Source organism: Oreochromis niloticus, linkage group LG4 (genome assembly GCF_001858045.2).
Source record: "Oreochromis niloticus isolate F11D_XX linkage group LG4, O_niloticus_UMD_NMBU, whole genome shotgun sequence".
In the NCBI taxonomy this organism is placed as follows: domain Eukaryota; kingdom Metazoa; phylum Chordata; class Actinopteri; order Cichliformes; family Cichlidae; genus Oreochromis; species Oreochromis niloticus.
This window is the reverse complement of record NC_031969.2, coordinates 29,872,183-29,887,454: the sequence shown is the minus strand read 5'-3', so window position 1 is coordinate 29,887,454 and position 15,272 is coordinate 29,872,183. Positions and strand designations below refer to the sequence as shown.

The window sequence follows — 15,272 nt, the reverse complement described above, 5'->3', positions numbered from 1 at the left end:
CTCAAATTTAAACTGGTCACTTCCTGGAGGGCAGAGAATTGAGTGAACGCACCCAAGGCCGGGAGTTAATTGGGGTTAAGATAATATTTACTGCAGTTAATGCGGTCCTGATTTAAAAAATCTTTGGCTGGGAATTCCTTCTGTGGTCGGAGGCGGTCACCTTTTCTTCCAGGGCAGCCATCCTCTCCTTCAGGTGGAGCTGCAGCCTCTCGTTGGACTCGGACAGCAGCTTGTCCACCGTGTCAGAGAGGCGCTTGTTGTGTTCGTCATTCATCCTCTCCCTCTGCCTCGCCTGAGGGGCAGGGTAAGCGAGATGAGCGAGAGGGAAAGATTTTTAAAAATCAGTGCAGAGGCTGAGAGAAGGGGGGGGGCGGGGGACAGTTAATAACAGGCAATCTGCTTGACTGAGAGAGAGAGAGAGAGAGAGAGAGAGAGACAACGACTTCAATCTGAATGTGCACGGTCATATAGAGGGTTTAGAAAATTAGTGCGCCTTTGTGCAGAGTAAATCCTGACAAAAGGAAAAGAGGGGGAGGATGAAAACACAGAAAGATGGAAAAGCAAGCATGACTCACTCGCTGTAGCTCCTGGTTCTTCTCCTCCAGTTGCGCCTCCATCTGTCGCAGTCGCTCCTCAAAGTTACCATGACGCTCCTCCGCCTGAGCGATTGGAGAGCAAGGTTAGAGCCTGAATCATGTTGCAACACTAATACAAATTAACACAAAAGGAACAGCTTGTTGACTTATTCCTTCAATTAGTTACATGCCTGTACAGATCACAGTGTTACAGGAAACTTTGTTTTCTTGTTTCTTACAGGACATTAATCTTACCCTTCCACGCCAGCCTTCCTGCCCGAACATGTAGAAGCAGTAGTCGTTGAAGAGGTTTGACTAATAAGAGCAGAGCGACTTCTATGCAAATTTTTTGGTGTGAGGAAAACATTTTTTTATGGGAATGCAAGAGGTTAACATGCATGCAATTAAATCAGTCAGACAGGAAGAATTTTGGTGGTGTACAGTCCTTGACGTGCTGAGCGCCCAAGGATGTAATAGCTGTGCTCACTCTGTGCCCTGAGCGGGCTTTCATCTCAGCTTGTCTGATTATGTATTGCTGGCACGGCTTGATAAAATATTTGCTATTCTTCTATCTTTTGACATCTTGTGGGTTTTTTTCCCCTACACATTATGTGGGCGTGAATGCACACAAGCATGCACTTACAAATGCTCCTGCTTGCACCTGCCTGCATGTACTCACGCATGCAACTGAGTCTCTGCATTGCTGCACATTCCAGCTCGCACCAAATTTGTGCACACGCATCCACGTATTTAATGTTGTCTCAAGAAAATATTGCTGTTTAAAAAAACACGACTGGGGATAAAAAGGCTCGCAAGACTTTGGCAAACCTGTCGGATCACTTTAAAATACACCAACAAGGGTTTACTGAGGCCGATTAGGACGTACACACCTTGTTGAGTGCAGCCACTCTCTGGGCGAGCTGGGCTTCGATCTCAGGCAGCGTCTCAGCTCTCTGCAGGGTTTGCTGCAGCTTCTGTTTGGCATCATCGAGACGCTCCTGAAGCTGCCGGTTCTTCTCTTCACTCTGCAGGAAAGCGGGATGTCAGGGAGTGCAGGTGGAACTCGGACCGCAATAGAAGATTGCCGAGGGCAAAAAGACATGTTTAAAGCCGTCGGGGGGAGGGGGGGGAAGTAGAAAAGGCACTAATGATGCACTTTCTGTGCCAATGCGAAACACAGCCAAGCTGCCAATCAGCAGCAGAAACATGAACACACATGGAGATGAAAGAGACTGTTAACCTAACCTGTCTGTGGAGTGACTCCTTGCTGGCCAGCTCGTTTTCCAGCTTATCTTTTATGTCATGGAGAGAAGTCGCCTCCCTCTGGGCACTCAGGTACCTGCAAACCAGACCCCAACAGAGACGTGAGTGGACGGGATTTTGGAAGAAAGGTCATCTTCATGAAGACTATAAAGAAATAAATCTACCAAAAATAATAAATATCCAGGGTAAATGCACACAATCAATTTATAAAATATGAGACTAAATGTTTAAATTTGCTCCTGTATTCCTTAAAAAATTAAATATCATTTTACTAATAAAATTATTTGTTTCATCTGTGTTTTTATTCATGTATTTAATTTGTGGGAGGGAATCTAGTGTAAAAGGGAAGCATGATGACAATCAACCAACTTATATGACATACTTCATATGAGATTTGGATGATTTTTCTAAAAACATGTCAATTTTATATATAAATGTAAACGGAAAAAACATGTATAAGGGACAAAATGCAAGGATATTTTATCAAAGAAATCCATTAAAAAATTAACAAAATAAAAAATAAATCAGGGGAATGAATATGCAGATAATTAAATGTATTAATTAATCCTTGCATTTATTTCTAATATAGTTTAGCACATTCTTTTCCATTCTACTGTTTCTGCCTTTATAGATTTTCTTTATTGCACTTTCCATCCTGCACTCTCTCCGTGTTGATGGACGTGGAGAGAAAACACAAACCTGCGCTCTAATGTGGTGATCCTCTCTTCCATGTCTTCCCTTTGACAGAGCGCCTGTGAAAATATGTAACCACTGTGAGAAACAAATAGAAAGGCGTAAGAGAGCAAATGGTAAATTTACAAGGAGGCGTTCTCAAAAAGATAATTCACTCAGTCTGAACTGCTATTAGTTAAGGAATGATAATGACCGGTTGATAGTTATCACTGACAGATGTCAGAAGCACCCTCTTATGTCCAACAGAAATGAGGGTGGGGGTTGGGTGGGAGGATACAGGCCGTGGCAAGAAATAAAAGTTTGCTGATTAAACTCGCTCGACTACCTCTAATTTCAAAACGCTCCGCACGCCTTTCACTCAGCTGCCAGCGCACTGACTGATTAACCGGCCCGCATCCGTGTGAAAAATCGCCTGCAGCTCTACCAGTGACATCACGGCTGCACGGTGCTTTGCATACAGCAGCAGTTGCTGCAGCCATATAAACAAACAGCTTAGTAACCACAACAAAAAAGTCTGAACAACATAGCTCAGAGTGTCACACCTCCTTTAGATCCCTCTGTAGTTTCTGGTTGGTCTCCTCTGATCGGGCCAGCTCCCTCCTGGCAGACGTCAGCTGCTCCTCGATCTCGCCAACCTGACAGGAAATGAAGGATACAAGGCTGAGCGGGCACACATTGTTTTCTGTCTGTTAGCATTCCAGATTTGCGATATTTTGCTTGTTTTGCTAAGAGCATTAGACCTTAGGAGCTCCTGAACCGAATACCTGTCTGCACATGAGGGCCAGTCGCTCTTTCAGTTGTCCCAGCTCCGACCTCTGTCTCTCTATCTCGCCCTCTCTCTGCCTGTCAATTTCGCCGTCATCCAGGATGGAGGACGGTCCGTTGGGAAGCCTCTGAAAGAAAAGAAAAGATTTACTGTATTTAATATAAAAAGGATAAAGTCTGATTACTAAGAATAAAACCTCCAGAGTTTATGGGTTTTCCAGGGATTTTGCTGTCGTGTTTCTTTTCCTTTAAAGCAAACATTTCCACCCCAGGAAGCAAAATTTAAGAACTTAAATTTGAACTCTGCAACATTTAATTGTAGTGGAGCAAAAAGTTGTATCTGCAGAAATTTAAGATAAACATTATAATACAATATGTTTCATTTCTATATGTTAAAAGTAACATTATTGTAACATCTGAAACCTAATCTTCCACTCAGAGGACTATCCTGTGCCACAGTGGTTTAAAAACGTGTGAAATGCTCTATTTTTTTTTAATTCTATCGCCCTGGTTTAAAAAAAAAATGTATATATATTGTTGGGCTGGTCTGGTTATTGAATGAGAGGTGCATGTAAATGTGCAGGTTTTACAATGTGTTCATTTTTCAAAGTGGGAGCAGGGATTTTACTAAATTCTTCTCTTTCTGTTAAGCTTATGCACATGAAAAAGAAACAACAGTTAGTATTTTGAGTAAGTTTTCTTCGTTAACACTGTGAAATGCAGTTTTTAAGCAACTAAGAAATCCTGTTGCAGATAGGGGGTTGGTTATACGATAATTCGCCCAATTGTGACAGTTTCACAATATTTGATAATCAGTACACTTCAACGCAATACACACATCATATTGTCATATCTATGTAACCGAGGAACATAACATGTTAACAAAAACATCTCAAGCCGCCATCAATTTATTGAATTAGCTCACTGATTTGACATGGATGGGATTCAAACTCGGGACCTTCTTGCCTTGAGGCGTCGGTGCTAACCACCAGTGCATAACTTCCTCCTTGAAGAATGACTGAAATGCTGCTTAACGGGAATAAACTGACACTGATGGCTGTAAGCCATATGACAGTTGTACTGATCTAAGAACAAACTGTATACAGTTACTGCAATAACTGCAGCAGCTTCTGGCAATCAGTGGCACCTGATCAACGCTCCAGCTGCAGAGTGAGGAAAGATTTATGCAGCTTTAAACAGCAGCCGCTTTTTTTTTCTTGTACCCCCACTTTAAGATCTACGTATGCAGTCTGTGGAAAAATAGCAAAAGATAGCAAAACATGATTAAACGCTTTATTGTTGCATAAAGAGTTACTTGTATAATAATGAGTCTTTCTTTGATATTAAACTACAAGTGTTGAGGTCAGAGCTTTGCTTTGCAGACCCACGTATACACTATAGACCACTCCTGCTCATGTTTGTGCTGTGCCTCTGGAAAGTAAGGAAGCCACAACAGTCAAACAGCCTCGCTGCTGTGAACAGAGTGTTAAAGACAATGAAAATTCTCAGCTGTCTTTGTTTCTGCTCTTTTGTGCTTCTTTCTCTTTGTGGTGAACTCCGCTGTCACTCCCTTTCTTGTGTTAGTTAACATTCCTATAATCCTTCACACTGTGTACCCAAAGACCATGCAAACAGACACAATGCGGGTCTATGAGCCTAGCTACAGATGGTCAGCATGGGAAACCTTCTATACGCTAACAACACAGCGGTTTGTAATGTCAGCCATTTTTTTCAGCTTTGCTCTGCTGCATGCAGAGAGTATATATGTGTTGCTGTGACATCACAGGTCAGCATGAACACAACTCTAAAACCAACCTGTTTTCTGCCCTCTACAATAAGCTGACTGTGCTTTATGATCTGTATGTACAGTTATTAAAGTATTGCCTATGAAATGTGCTCTATTACCTCTTTGCCGTTGTCTAGTCCTTGCTGGCGTCGTTTGATTTGCTCCCTTAAAGACAGAACCTAAAAACAAGGCAAAGAGAATAATCAAAGAGGCCCCATCTGTAATTATCTTCTATTTCTAATTTGGAAAGAAAACTAAGCAGGAGGGAAACAGGGGCTCACCTCTTGGGAGGAGGACTGCAGCTCCTCCTCCAGGACCGCCACGCGCTCCAGAGCTACCCGTAGCCTTTCGCGCACTTTCTCATCCAAAGCTTTGTGATGCTCGAACAAGGACTTGAGGGCCTTTAGGACCTCCACCTCACTAGAGACCCCAGCCGGAGACTGGGCCTGCCTCTTCACCACGGTCATCCTCAGGCTGCGCTCGTGGCGGGACACCAGGCACTCCAGATGTTCGAGCAGCAGCTGGAAACACATGTGGTTCACATGCAGTAAAAGCTCACCACAGTGCGCCTCTGATATGTCTCAGAGGATTACGTTTTCTCGTGTGAAGTCTTTCAGAAAAGGCGAGGTTGCATGCCAGGATCAGAGGAGAGCATAATGTAAAACAGACATGGAAGTGTACTGACTCGTGTGTTGTTCCTCTCTGCCTTCAGCTCCGCGATCTCCTCCTCTCTCTCCAGCAGCTGTTCCCGGCAGAGGTTCAACTCTTTGGTCAGCACTGCAAACTCCTGCAGGGTCACAAGAGGGTGCTGTTAATGACTGAACAGTGCTGCTGCTGCATGAGGTCATGAGTGCAGGTTAGACATACTGATCACACACACACACTGCTTTACCTCTCATACATCCACGAATGATTACAGAAAGGTCAAGCAGGTGGGACGTACAGGTGGGAGTGAAGGACTTCAGTCAGGAAACGTCTGACAGCTGATTTACATCGAAGCTGCGAGGTTTTCTTTTATTTTAAAGATTCTTTGCCAATAAGACATGAATCTGCTTCTGCTTCTCCATCAGACACCAAAAAATGTAGTGAGGAGAAAATGTTGCCGTCAAACTCCATATTAATGAGGCTGGAAATATCTCAGGATGATGATAAATCTTCTAGCTTTAGCCAATTATATATATCTATAGTTTAAATTTACCAAATTTACTGAACAAACTCTACATTTTGGAGTCACTTTATTTTGCTTTAATTGTTAACCTCGGTCTATATGCAACCACAACTGCCTTCATCAAAAACACATACAGAAATAAATAAATGATTTATTTAATAAATAAATCATGAAATGCAGCAAAATAATATGAAAATTGATGATAGTCACAAATTCATTTAGAAAGTGTGATGGATCATTTCTGTTTTCATTAGTTTGTCTTTATTTACATCAAGCTACCTGTACATTATAGGATAGTTTTTAAAGTTTGTTTATTTACAAGATTTGTTTTTAAATCTTGTAATGGCCTGCTATTTGTATATGTACAGCACTTTGTGATCCCTGGTTTTATGTTAACGTGCTTTATAAATGAAGCTGGTATGGTATGGTACATTTGTTTTATTTCAATTATTTTCACATTAATTTCTGTATTCCTGATTGTATATTTGGTGTATATATTTAACAGCACACCTCATATTAATGGAAAAATGTTTTTCCAGTTACTTTAAGAAAACCACTCCTCAGTGAGGCTAATTTAAAAGATGCTTCAGTTTGCTCAGGTGCATAAAGATCAGACAGAGTCCAAATTTTCCTGATTGATGCATCATATGAAGCAATGCACCAATCACACTTAGTGCCTACTGTACAAGCCTATGGGGGCTCTGTTATAATCTAAGGTTGCTTAGTCAGGTCTCCATTTAGTAAAGTTATCTGTCCAAAAAATGAGGTCAGCTGACTACGTGAATATACCAATCGAGCAGGTTTTCCATCGATGCATTTTCTCTTCCTGGATGGCACAGAGATATTCCAAGATACCAATGGCAGGATTCATCAGGCTCAGACTGTGAAAGAGTGGTTCTGGGAGCGTCAGGCATCATGTTCACACATGGATTGGCTCTAAACCCACTGAGAATCTTTGGGATACACTGGAGAAGATTTCCCACAGCAGTCCGACTCATCCAGCATCGATACAAGACCTTGGTGAAAAATTAATGCAACTCTGGACAGAAATAAATGCTCCGATGTTTAAAAGCATATTGAAACAACGCTATGGTGAACGCATGCTATCATCAAAGCTTTTTTCATGACTGCTTGGCACAGAAGGTGTAGACCAAAAATTCTCCTTTGATTGATTTTTTTTATTGTCTGCTGACTCAGTATTGGCTGAGAGCATGTGAAACCACCAAATAACTTCATGGTTACTGAAAATCTTGTTGCCAGACTTTGGATTAACTGGATTGGAACGATCTCAGCATGGGGTTACCTCCTCTAACTTTGGCCAGTTTTCCAAATTAATAATAATTAAAAAACAAACATGAAAGCTAAAAAAAAGACTCCACGCTGTGAAGTTTAGTGCCAATTTTTTCCAAGGAAAAATTGAAGCTAACCAGTTTTCAAAGTGGCATCTGTGGCTAATAACCAAGCGGTCACATTCATCAAAGTGTATGTTTACCAAAAGGCACCTTTTACATCAGCAAAATCAGCATTTCTGTGTCCATTACTCCCTCCCATGTTATCTTTGGGCCAGTAGAAAAACTGATATCATCGTGACATGTCATGTCAATGTGCGAGGAAATCGGTCGCTTGGTTTGGGCTTACGTGCCAAGTGTGGAGAGTCCACGTCATCAACCAACACTCAGGTCAAACCCACTAAATATATTTACTCATTATAAGGCGATACCAGATATGATGCCAAGTACGCTCATACTTTTACTAAATGTGCTTCAGACTTTCACACTTAAACTTCAGAAGAGGAGGGAAGGTTATAAGTTGGTATGTTTATGCTGCATTTCATTTCTAATGGTGCCTTTCAGTGGATTTTACGCTCTTATTATAAGTATAAATGTCAACAAAGTGGAGGCAAAACAAGCAAATAATTTCAATGACCGCAAAAATATTCCGACCAAACACCTTTATTTCATCGTTATAGGAGTATGTTACCTTCTCCAGCTTTGGCCGTCTATCCCACAGAAAGTGAAACGCGCAGCAGTAAAAGCCAACAGGAGGCTTTTACGGCCAATCTTTTCCGTTAACCTACAGTGCAATTAACCACAGCGAACCGTTTGACAGATCTTGATTTCATTAGCAAGCTCAAAGCTCACTGGCCTCAAAGAATTCCCGCACATTAAATCAACGCATACTTGCACAGAAAAGCATCTACACTGCGGCTGAAAAAGGAAACGACTCACTTCCAGTACGGTCTTTGCCATGTCTACCGCAGCGCTCATGGAGTCCAGACCTTGATATAAAATCTAACCACCGGGTTTATTGCAGGCGTTGCACCTGAAATTGGTTTAATTGCACAATAAGCATGGCCCGCTATCTCCCATCATTAAAACCTGGAGGTTAAACAAGCATGAGAGTAAATTAGGCCAGCCCAGTCTTTCTTTTTCCAACTGACAGCGGTCCAACTGAAATGTTGTGATTTTGTGTAATTTACTCCAATTATGTATATTTTGTGAGGTCAGCCACATGATAGTTACAATCAAAATCTATGGCAACAAATCAACAGAGAGGGTGACATTCTCAGCTCGCTCAGGCCGACTTCAGCTTTCAGCAGCTGAGGTTGTGTTTTTGCTTCTGCAATCTCACACCCGCGACCATGCACACAATGTGTACCATAAGCGCCCGCCCATGCTCTGATTGTCCTCTCGTGTGTGACCGTGGCGCGATGCACACATGATGCAGAGCACATGACCGTCCCTGAGCACGTGTGCACCAAAGCATGTGTGTTTTGGAAAAAAATGCTTATGCAAACGAGCCAGTAAAGCGTACTGATGCATGCGCGCTGGCTGCTGTTATCTTTGCTCCGTGCTAAGAGTGATCAGTTTACCCACACGGCAGCAAATAGGCGCCTTACCTCACACTCTCTATCAGCCAAAAACGCATTTATAAAGTACAGCGTGTACAGTCTGTAACAAGCCTCTGAGCTGATGTGCTCACTGGGCTGAAATAGAGGAGGATCGGAGGAACAAGTAAAAGAAAGAGGCTTATTTGAAAAGATGGAAGAGGAAGGACGAGGGAGGAAATTACTGTGTACAGATGGCACGTTCTGGGCCCAAAGGATTTTATAATTTTAGGATTAATTGGTGTAAAGGATGGTGTGAAACAGACCCCCGTAACCAGACACTTTCCATCGCTTCAGTCAGGTAGATGATGGAAATCTCTCCGCGTCATGACTGACATGATTTTTTTTACCACTAAATCCCACCTTCATCCATGTCAGTCTTTCCCCGTCATGATACACACCATCTAAAACACACTCCAGACCTCATTAGCATGCAGCAATATGCAAATGGACTTGATTTGTTAGTCTCTGTGAGTTTCATATCACCAGGTTTTTTTCTCTTCCTCTCTCTCTCTCCAAGCCGTGCTGTCGCTCACTCCATCCCTCTCTCCTGTTTTTCCTCTCCTGGCAACGTCTACACACACACACAGATAAACTCGGTGAACTCATCTACTGTAGAATGTGCCACAGCCGTCCATGTGTTCCTCTATCTGTGTGCTTCTGCAGATGTGTGCGCCATATTGATCTCCTCTCAGCGAGGGAACACGGCCCTTTAATGTCCACTCATTCTCTGGTAGAACGTGCAGCACCGCTACGTCTGTTACTCCGTTTTTGATATTTCAGACATGGCAAGAGAGAGAGAAATAGGTACTAACAATGAGGGAGACAACACTGCAGCCCGAGGCATCCAACAATGACTCCTGCCTGAAAATAGAGACGGAGCTCGTCTATGTTGAGTGGAATTACAACATGATTAGCTCTCGGGCATGGGATATGGGATAATATTGGCTTCTGAGCTACAGGGGCAAATGAAACACTGCGCCATCATCCCCGGGCTTCAGGTAGGACTAGTCTGTGCCACACACATATTAGCATCACATTTGAAAAGCCCAGAAGGTCGTTTAAGACTTAGTGCTGTTTTTGAGGTATTTTTAAGATCCTTAAAGACTTAATTTACTCAGATGGCTACCAAAATTTAACCTAATCTAAACAGAAGTGAGCTGGAAAAACATCTCTCCATCTAACATAGATGTAGCCTCAGTGTCTGAAAAGTTGTGCTCAAGCGACTTAAATGCTTTCTTCCTAATGGCCAGCAGAGGGCGACATCACTGGTTGCAAAAAAGAGCCGGAGTGTATGAATGCCTAAGGGAAAATGACTCCACTTCTCACTTGATTAATGCCCTCAGTAATGACTTTGTGGTGAGTTTAGAGTCACAATTATGAGATTAAAGTCTTAGAGTCCAATGTAATGTCTGTTTTGTTTTTCTTTAAGGTCCATTCAAAGTAAAAAAAGATGATAAAGCAGCGTATGTGTTAGGATGTGGCAGCGAGCCCTTTATCGCTCAGTCAGTTACACCTGTTGCTCCCGACGTCTGGGTGTAAGAAAATATTGTTTAGTATTACAGTAGTATTTATTTATTTACCTGTTTTTATTAAAATTTGAATTTTTGATATTTAAGTTTTTGGTACTTTATTGGACTGTTTCTAATTTGGTACTTGATTACTATCCAGAAAAAAAATGTTATAGTCTATAAGATTGTGACGATGCATAAAAAAATGGAGTTGTGTCTCACACTGAGGACGTTACAGTCTGATTTCAGCATTAGGTCTGTTATGACTGTTGAATAATCAGGCATGTGTGTACTTTAATAATCAATTTGTCAAGTTATGACTTACTTTGAATGTTATCAGTATATATTATTAAAAATACCCTATTATGTCAAATTAACCATCACAAATCCCACATTATTCAGTTTTCTATCATAGGAGATTAAGAAAACATATGTTTGAATTTATAACTATACTTTTTTACTCTATCAGCAATTTTTCATTTAAAAAAAAGCCTCAGATTTTCTGCTGATCCATTTTCAGCCTGAGAAGTGTTTGTTTTTTCAGCTGATTCACATACACCCAAACCAATGTGATCGTTATCCATGTTGCTGTAGTTTAAACGGCCCCAAAGGAGCCCAACTCAGCACCACCTGGACCATCTCCCACATTGAAATCCTGCTTATAGGTTCACGTATCAATAATTCAACATGGAACCATTTTCACTATGAGAACGTCTGATAGAAGGAAACGCTCTACTCATAATATTTACTTTTACAGCACTTCAAAAACAGGATTTGTACTTGTAATTCCACCTACAGCTTTTCATCATGCCATTGATGTTTTATACATGTAAGTAGCTTTGTGACTTTTTCAGATCTCCTGTACTACGATGTTTACTCAGTATTTAAATGCATATGCACAATACATCAATATCTTGGGTGTATAAGGCATAAATGTCTCGTCTTTGTTTACTTAAGTGCTCATTATACATTTTTTTGTTACAACCTGTGTGCATTTAACTCTGGAGATACCTGTGATGTGTATTTTAAAGAATATTCATCAATACAGTGTCAGTAATGCATATATATAATATCATAAATATGTGTGTATTTGTTCTTTTTGTATGCATTCATATAGTTATGGTAACAGACCCACCTTTGTGCACATGTATTTTGAGCTTAATTACTTAGTAAAATAGGGCCCACAGCTGTTATAATTATAGATATAATTAAAGATGAATTTGACTGATTGGTATTATATCTTATTTAATATTTTCTCTATATATTAAGATATTATCGTTAAGACTATTCTTAACTTACTATTCTTATTATGATCGACTATTATGTGAGTCATTATGTCATCGTTAATAACCATTTGCCCTAAAAAGCCAAGTATTCCTGTTCTTTTGTAACAGACATCTCAAACTACATATAAAGCTGCGGTTTTTGTACTTTTTTTCAATTATAAACATTACAAAAAGAATTCAGGTTGAATTTTAGTGCAATGAAGCTCCGCAGAGTCTCGGCTGGTTTAGAGTCCAATTATTTTCAGCTTAGTTTCGCTCCATATTTTTCCCGTTACATGCAGTGACTCTGATACCCAACAGTGGGCCCTGCCCCGCAGCTTGATCCCCACCACATTAAAGGAACACTTCACCTTCAATTCACAGCCACATGTCAATCAGCACGCTTGTAAATTATATTATAATAATGAAGAACCACATAACGTTTTTTTTCCTGCTCTGACAAATCTACAAAATATGAAGTTCCTGTAAATAGACAACTGCAATTAATCCAGTCATTATCCTACTAACTGTATCCTTTTCCTCCCTGTGCATGTTGTACAGTGTATCCCTGTGTGTTACTGCAGGATGGCCTTCAGTGTCCACAGCACTGCGAGCAACAAAAATGTGGGAGAGAATGATGTAAATATTGCATTTGTGGTGATGATGCGTTGCATTTAGCTGCCAAACCCACACTGTGAAACAACCAGGCTGCAGAGGCTACTCGCATTTTCACGTGAACTGCTGTTTGCAGAGTAAAAACTATCATTTGGGACACATGTACACTTCTGCCTGTGGCTTATAGTGTGCACAGGGCCACGATTGGGCCTATTACACAGAATATTGTTACATTGATTACATGACCCGCCTTCATTCACACCTTCAAGCTGACCTTGAGAAGCAGAAATGTGAACTACTTCACTTTAAGTGCTCTTATGTTCAGGGAGAAGACAGATAAAGAAGAGATATGAGACATATGTATGTGTGTGTTGAGATAGTGATGTGTCTTTTTCAGCTTGGTATGTCTGGCTCCTGCCAAACCTCCTGAACCCTCTGACCCCTCCCCTCGCCCTCTGTACCTGTGGCAGCGCGATGGAAAGCTGCCTCTGGAGGGACTCCTTCTCGTGGCCGAGCTCTCGTAGGCGTAGATGCGCCGTCCCCAGACTCTCCTGCGTCTCCCTCAGGCTCTCCAGCAGCCTCTCCCTCTCCGTCAGCATGTTCACCATCAGCGACTCCAGGTTTCCTGTGCTTCCTCCTTCATCGCCTCCACCGCCGCTGCCGCGCGGGTCCCGGCTGCTGTAGCCCCCCATGCTTCCCATTCCGCCACCCATCCCTCCTCCTCCGCCCCCCGCCGGGGAAGACGAGCCACCTCCACCGCGCCCGTCCTCGGAGATGGTGGGCATCACCTCGCACATCATCTTGAGGCCTGGGTGTGAGAGGTGTTATCTGAGAAGATGACTAAGACACTTGAACAGAGTGTCTGGTGAGCGGCCGGTCAGCGCTCGTCATGAAATGCACAACAGTTAGTTTGTTTATTTATCTTTTTCTGGGGGGGGGGGGGTCTTTCCTCTCAAGCTGACTGGATGAGGCTCACAGGCGAGAAACAAGTGCTGGGGGAGGATGGACGTGGCAGCTTTGTGAATTTGTGAGTGAGGCTATAAGGTGGCAGCCCCAGTTGTTGGAACAGAAGACAGTGTAGGGTGACAGCAGCTAAAGGGGGCTGGTGTAGAAGGGGAGGAAAGGGGTGAGATGGGGTGTAGGGGTAAGAGGGAGGAGTGCAGGTTTGGTGGGCGACCTCTGACCCCCTGGCCCAGGCTTCACTGAGGTGCCAGGTGAACCTAGAAGAGGAGAAGGAAGAAGAGGATTAAGAAGAAGAAAGTGAGAGGTCATTTTCAGGCACATATGCGATGGATGTGATGCTGAGAGGAGCTGGAGGAGAATAAAATGATGAAGGCATCCAACGTGAGCCAGGTTGTGATCCGTCCTCAACACCCATATGGATCCATTTTACACACACAGAGAGACACACACACACACACAATAACGGGACACGTTTTTTTTTTAAATCTTATTTTTAAACCTCAAAAAGCAGCAGTGCTGTCTCTTAACTCTGACAGCAGCATCGCGATACTCTTGGAGTAATTCATCCATCAGTGTATGTCTCGGCTTTATGTATCCGCGCGTCCACAGCCATAACGGTAATAACGAATGCGCATGATGTACGGAAATGAGTCCACAAAACGCCGTCACGCAAATACGGAGCAAGCATCAGGAGAAAGACGCGGCGCTGTTTCTTACATTTATTTGGAGGGGGGGCAAAAGGGTGTCATCATGAATTGTAATTACGGGCTGTATCCAGGAGGAAATACGGCTCCCGAACCCGAAGGCTTATTAACAACAGAGTGCTCAGACAGGGAATTAATTACTGTTCTGGATAAATAAATGATCCAAATATGTGAAAACCAGCGTATATTCATGCGCTTAAAGGCTGCACAGGATAGCCTCACACCGCTATCACGTCATGGTGGGAGGTGCCAATCATCCAGTAAATGATGGAGGCCTAATTAACGAGATTGAAGCAGGAGATATTACACATCAGTGGATTATTTCCCTTTTTTGCCACTAAGACGAACCTAAATGTCGCCAAAGCGTCGCGCCGCGTTTGGCTTTATTCCGACTGCAAGGCGTCTATTTCCTATCAACACCCCACTGCCCCCCACCCCGCACACACACGCCACCCTGCTCCCCCCACCCACCCATAAAAACAGCTGGACCGTCTAACGCACGGCTACATCTGCGTGCCGCACATCACCGTGCCACCCCGATCAATCCGTGTGCCTTACCCTTTCCATGAGCGTCAGAGAAAGGAAATAAACGCGCATCGTGGCCCGGTTCACTCCATCGGAGCAGCTGAGAGACGGAGGCTGCAGGTTATCCCCGTTACAGCCCGGTTACCAGCTTGCCCCATCCCCTCCCTCTCTCTGCTGTGGAAGAGACGGCACGGCTCAGCCGCTGCGTCAAAGCGCAGGTAGCGAATACGGGGGGGCATCCGGTCAAGACTTTCAGAATAAAAGTGTGAAACTGGCAGTCCAGGGATGTGGTTCTTTAAAATATTTATTTATGACATTGTAAGAGACGTGTACGTCTCTTGAGGGAAGTATGTGAGGGTGGTGCAGGACATACAATGCATGAGAACAGCGAGACTGGTTCAAGCTAAGCTGTGAGCGAGGAGTAACATCGTTTCAATGCAGGGGTGGGATACTGGTTGACAGATGAGGTCAGGCAGAAGTCTGCCTGGACTACTGTGTTTGCAGATTGCATTATGATATGTAGTAAGAGTAGGGAGCAGGTGGATGAGAGCC

At 42.9% G+C, this 15,272-nt stretch overlaps 1 protein-coding gene across 1 annotated transcript in view; it reads right to left on the bottom strand.

Moving 5' to 3' along the window:
- Positions 1-14,914, bottom strand: part of ppfia3 (PTPRF interacting protein alpha 3) — a 33,228-nt gene extending 18,314 nt beyond the window's left edge. The window contains exons 1-12 of the mRNA XM_005469006.4: positions 14,754-14,914; positions 12,990-13,748; positions 5,768-5,869; positions 5,364-5,603; positions 5,202-5,261; positions 3,296-3,424; positions 3,074-3,166; positions 2,538-2,590; positions 1,821-1,914; positions 1,466-1,600; positions 576-659; positions 161-292 (exon numbers count right to left, since the gene is read on the bottom strand). Coding sequence (XP_005469063.1) covers positions 161-292; positions 576-659; positions 1,466-1,600; positions 1,821-1,914; positions 2,538-2,590; positions 3,074-3,166; positions 3,296-3,424; positions 5,202-5,261; positions 5,364-5,603; positions 5,768-5,869; positions 12,990-13,328 — 1,461 coding nt within the window. The 5' untranslated portion in view covers positions 13,329-13,748; positions 14,754-14,914. The remainder of the gene's footprint in view (positions 1-160; positions 293-575; positions 660-1,465; positions 1,601-1,820; positions 1,915-2,537; positions 2,591-3,073; positions 3,167-3,295; positions 3,425-5,201; positions 5,262-5,363; positions 5,604-5,767; positions 5,870-12,989; positions 13,749-14,753) is intronic.
- Between the last annotated feature and the right edge of the window lie 358 nt (positions 14,915-15,272).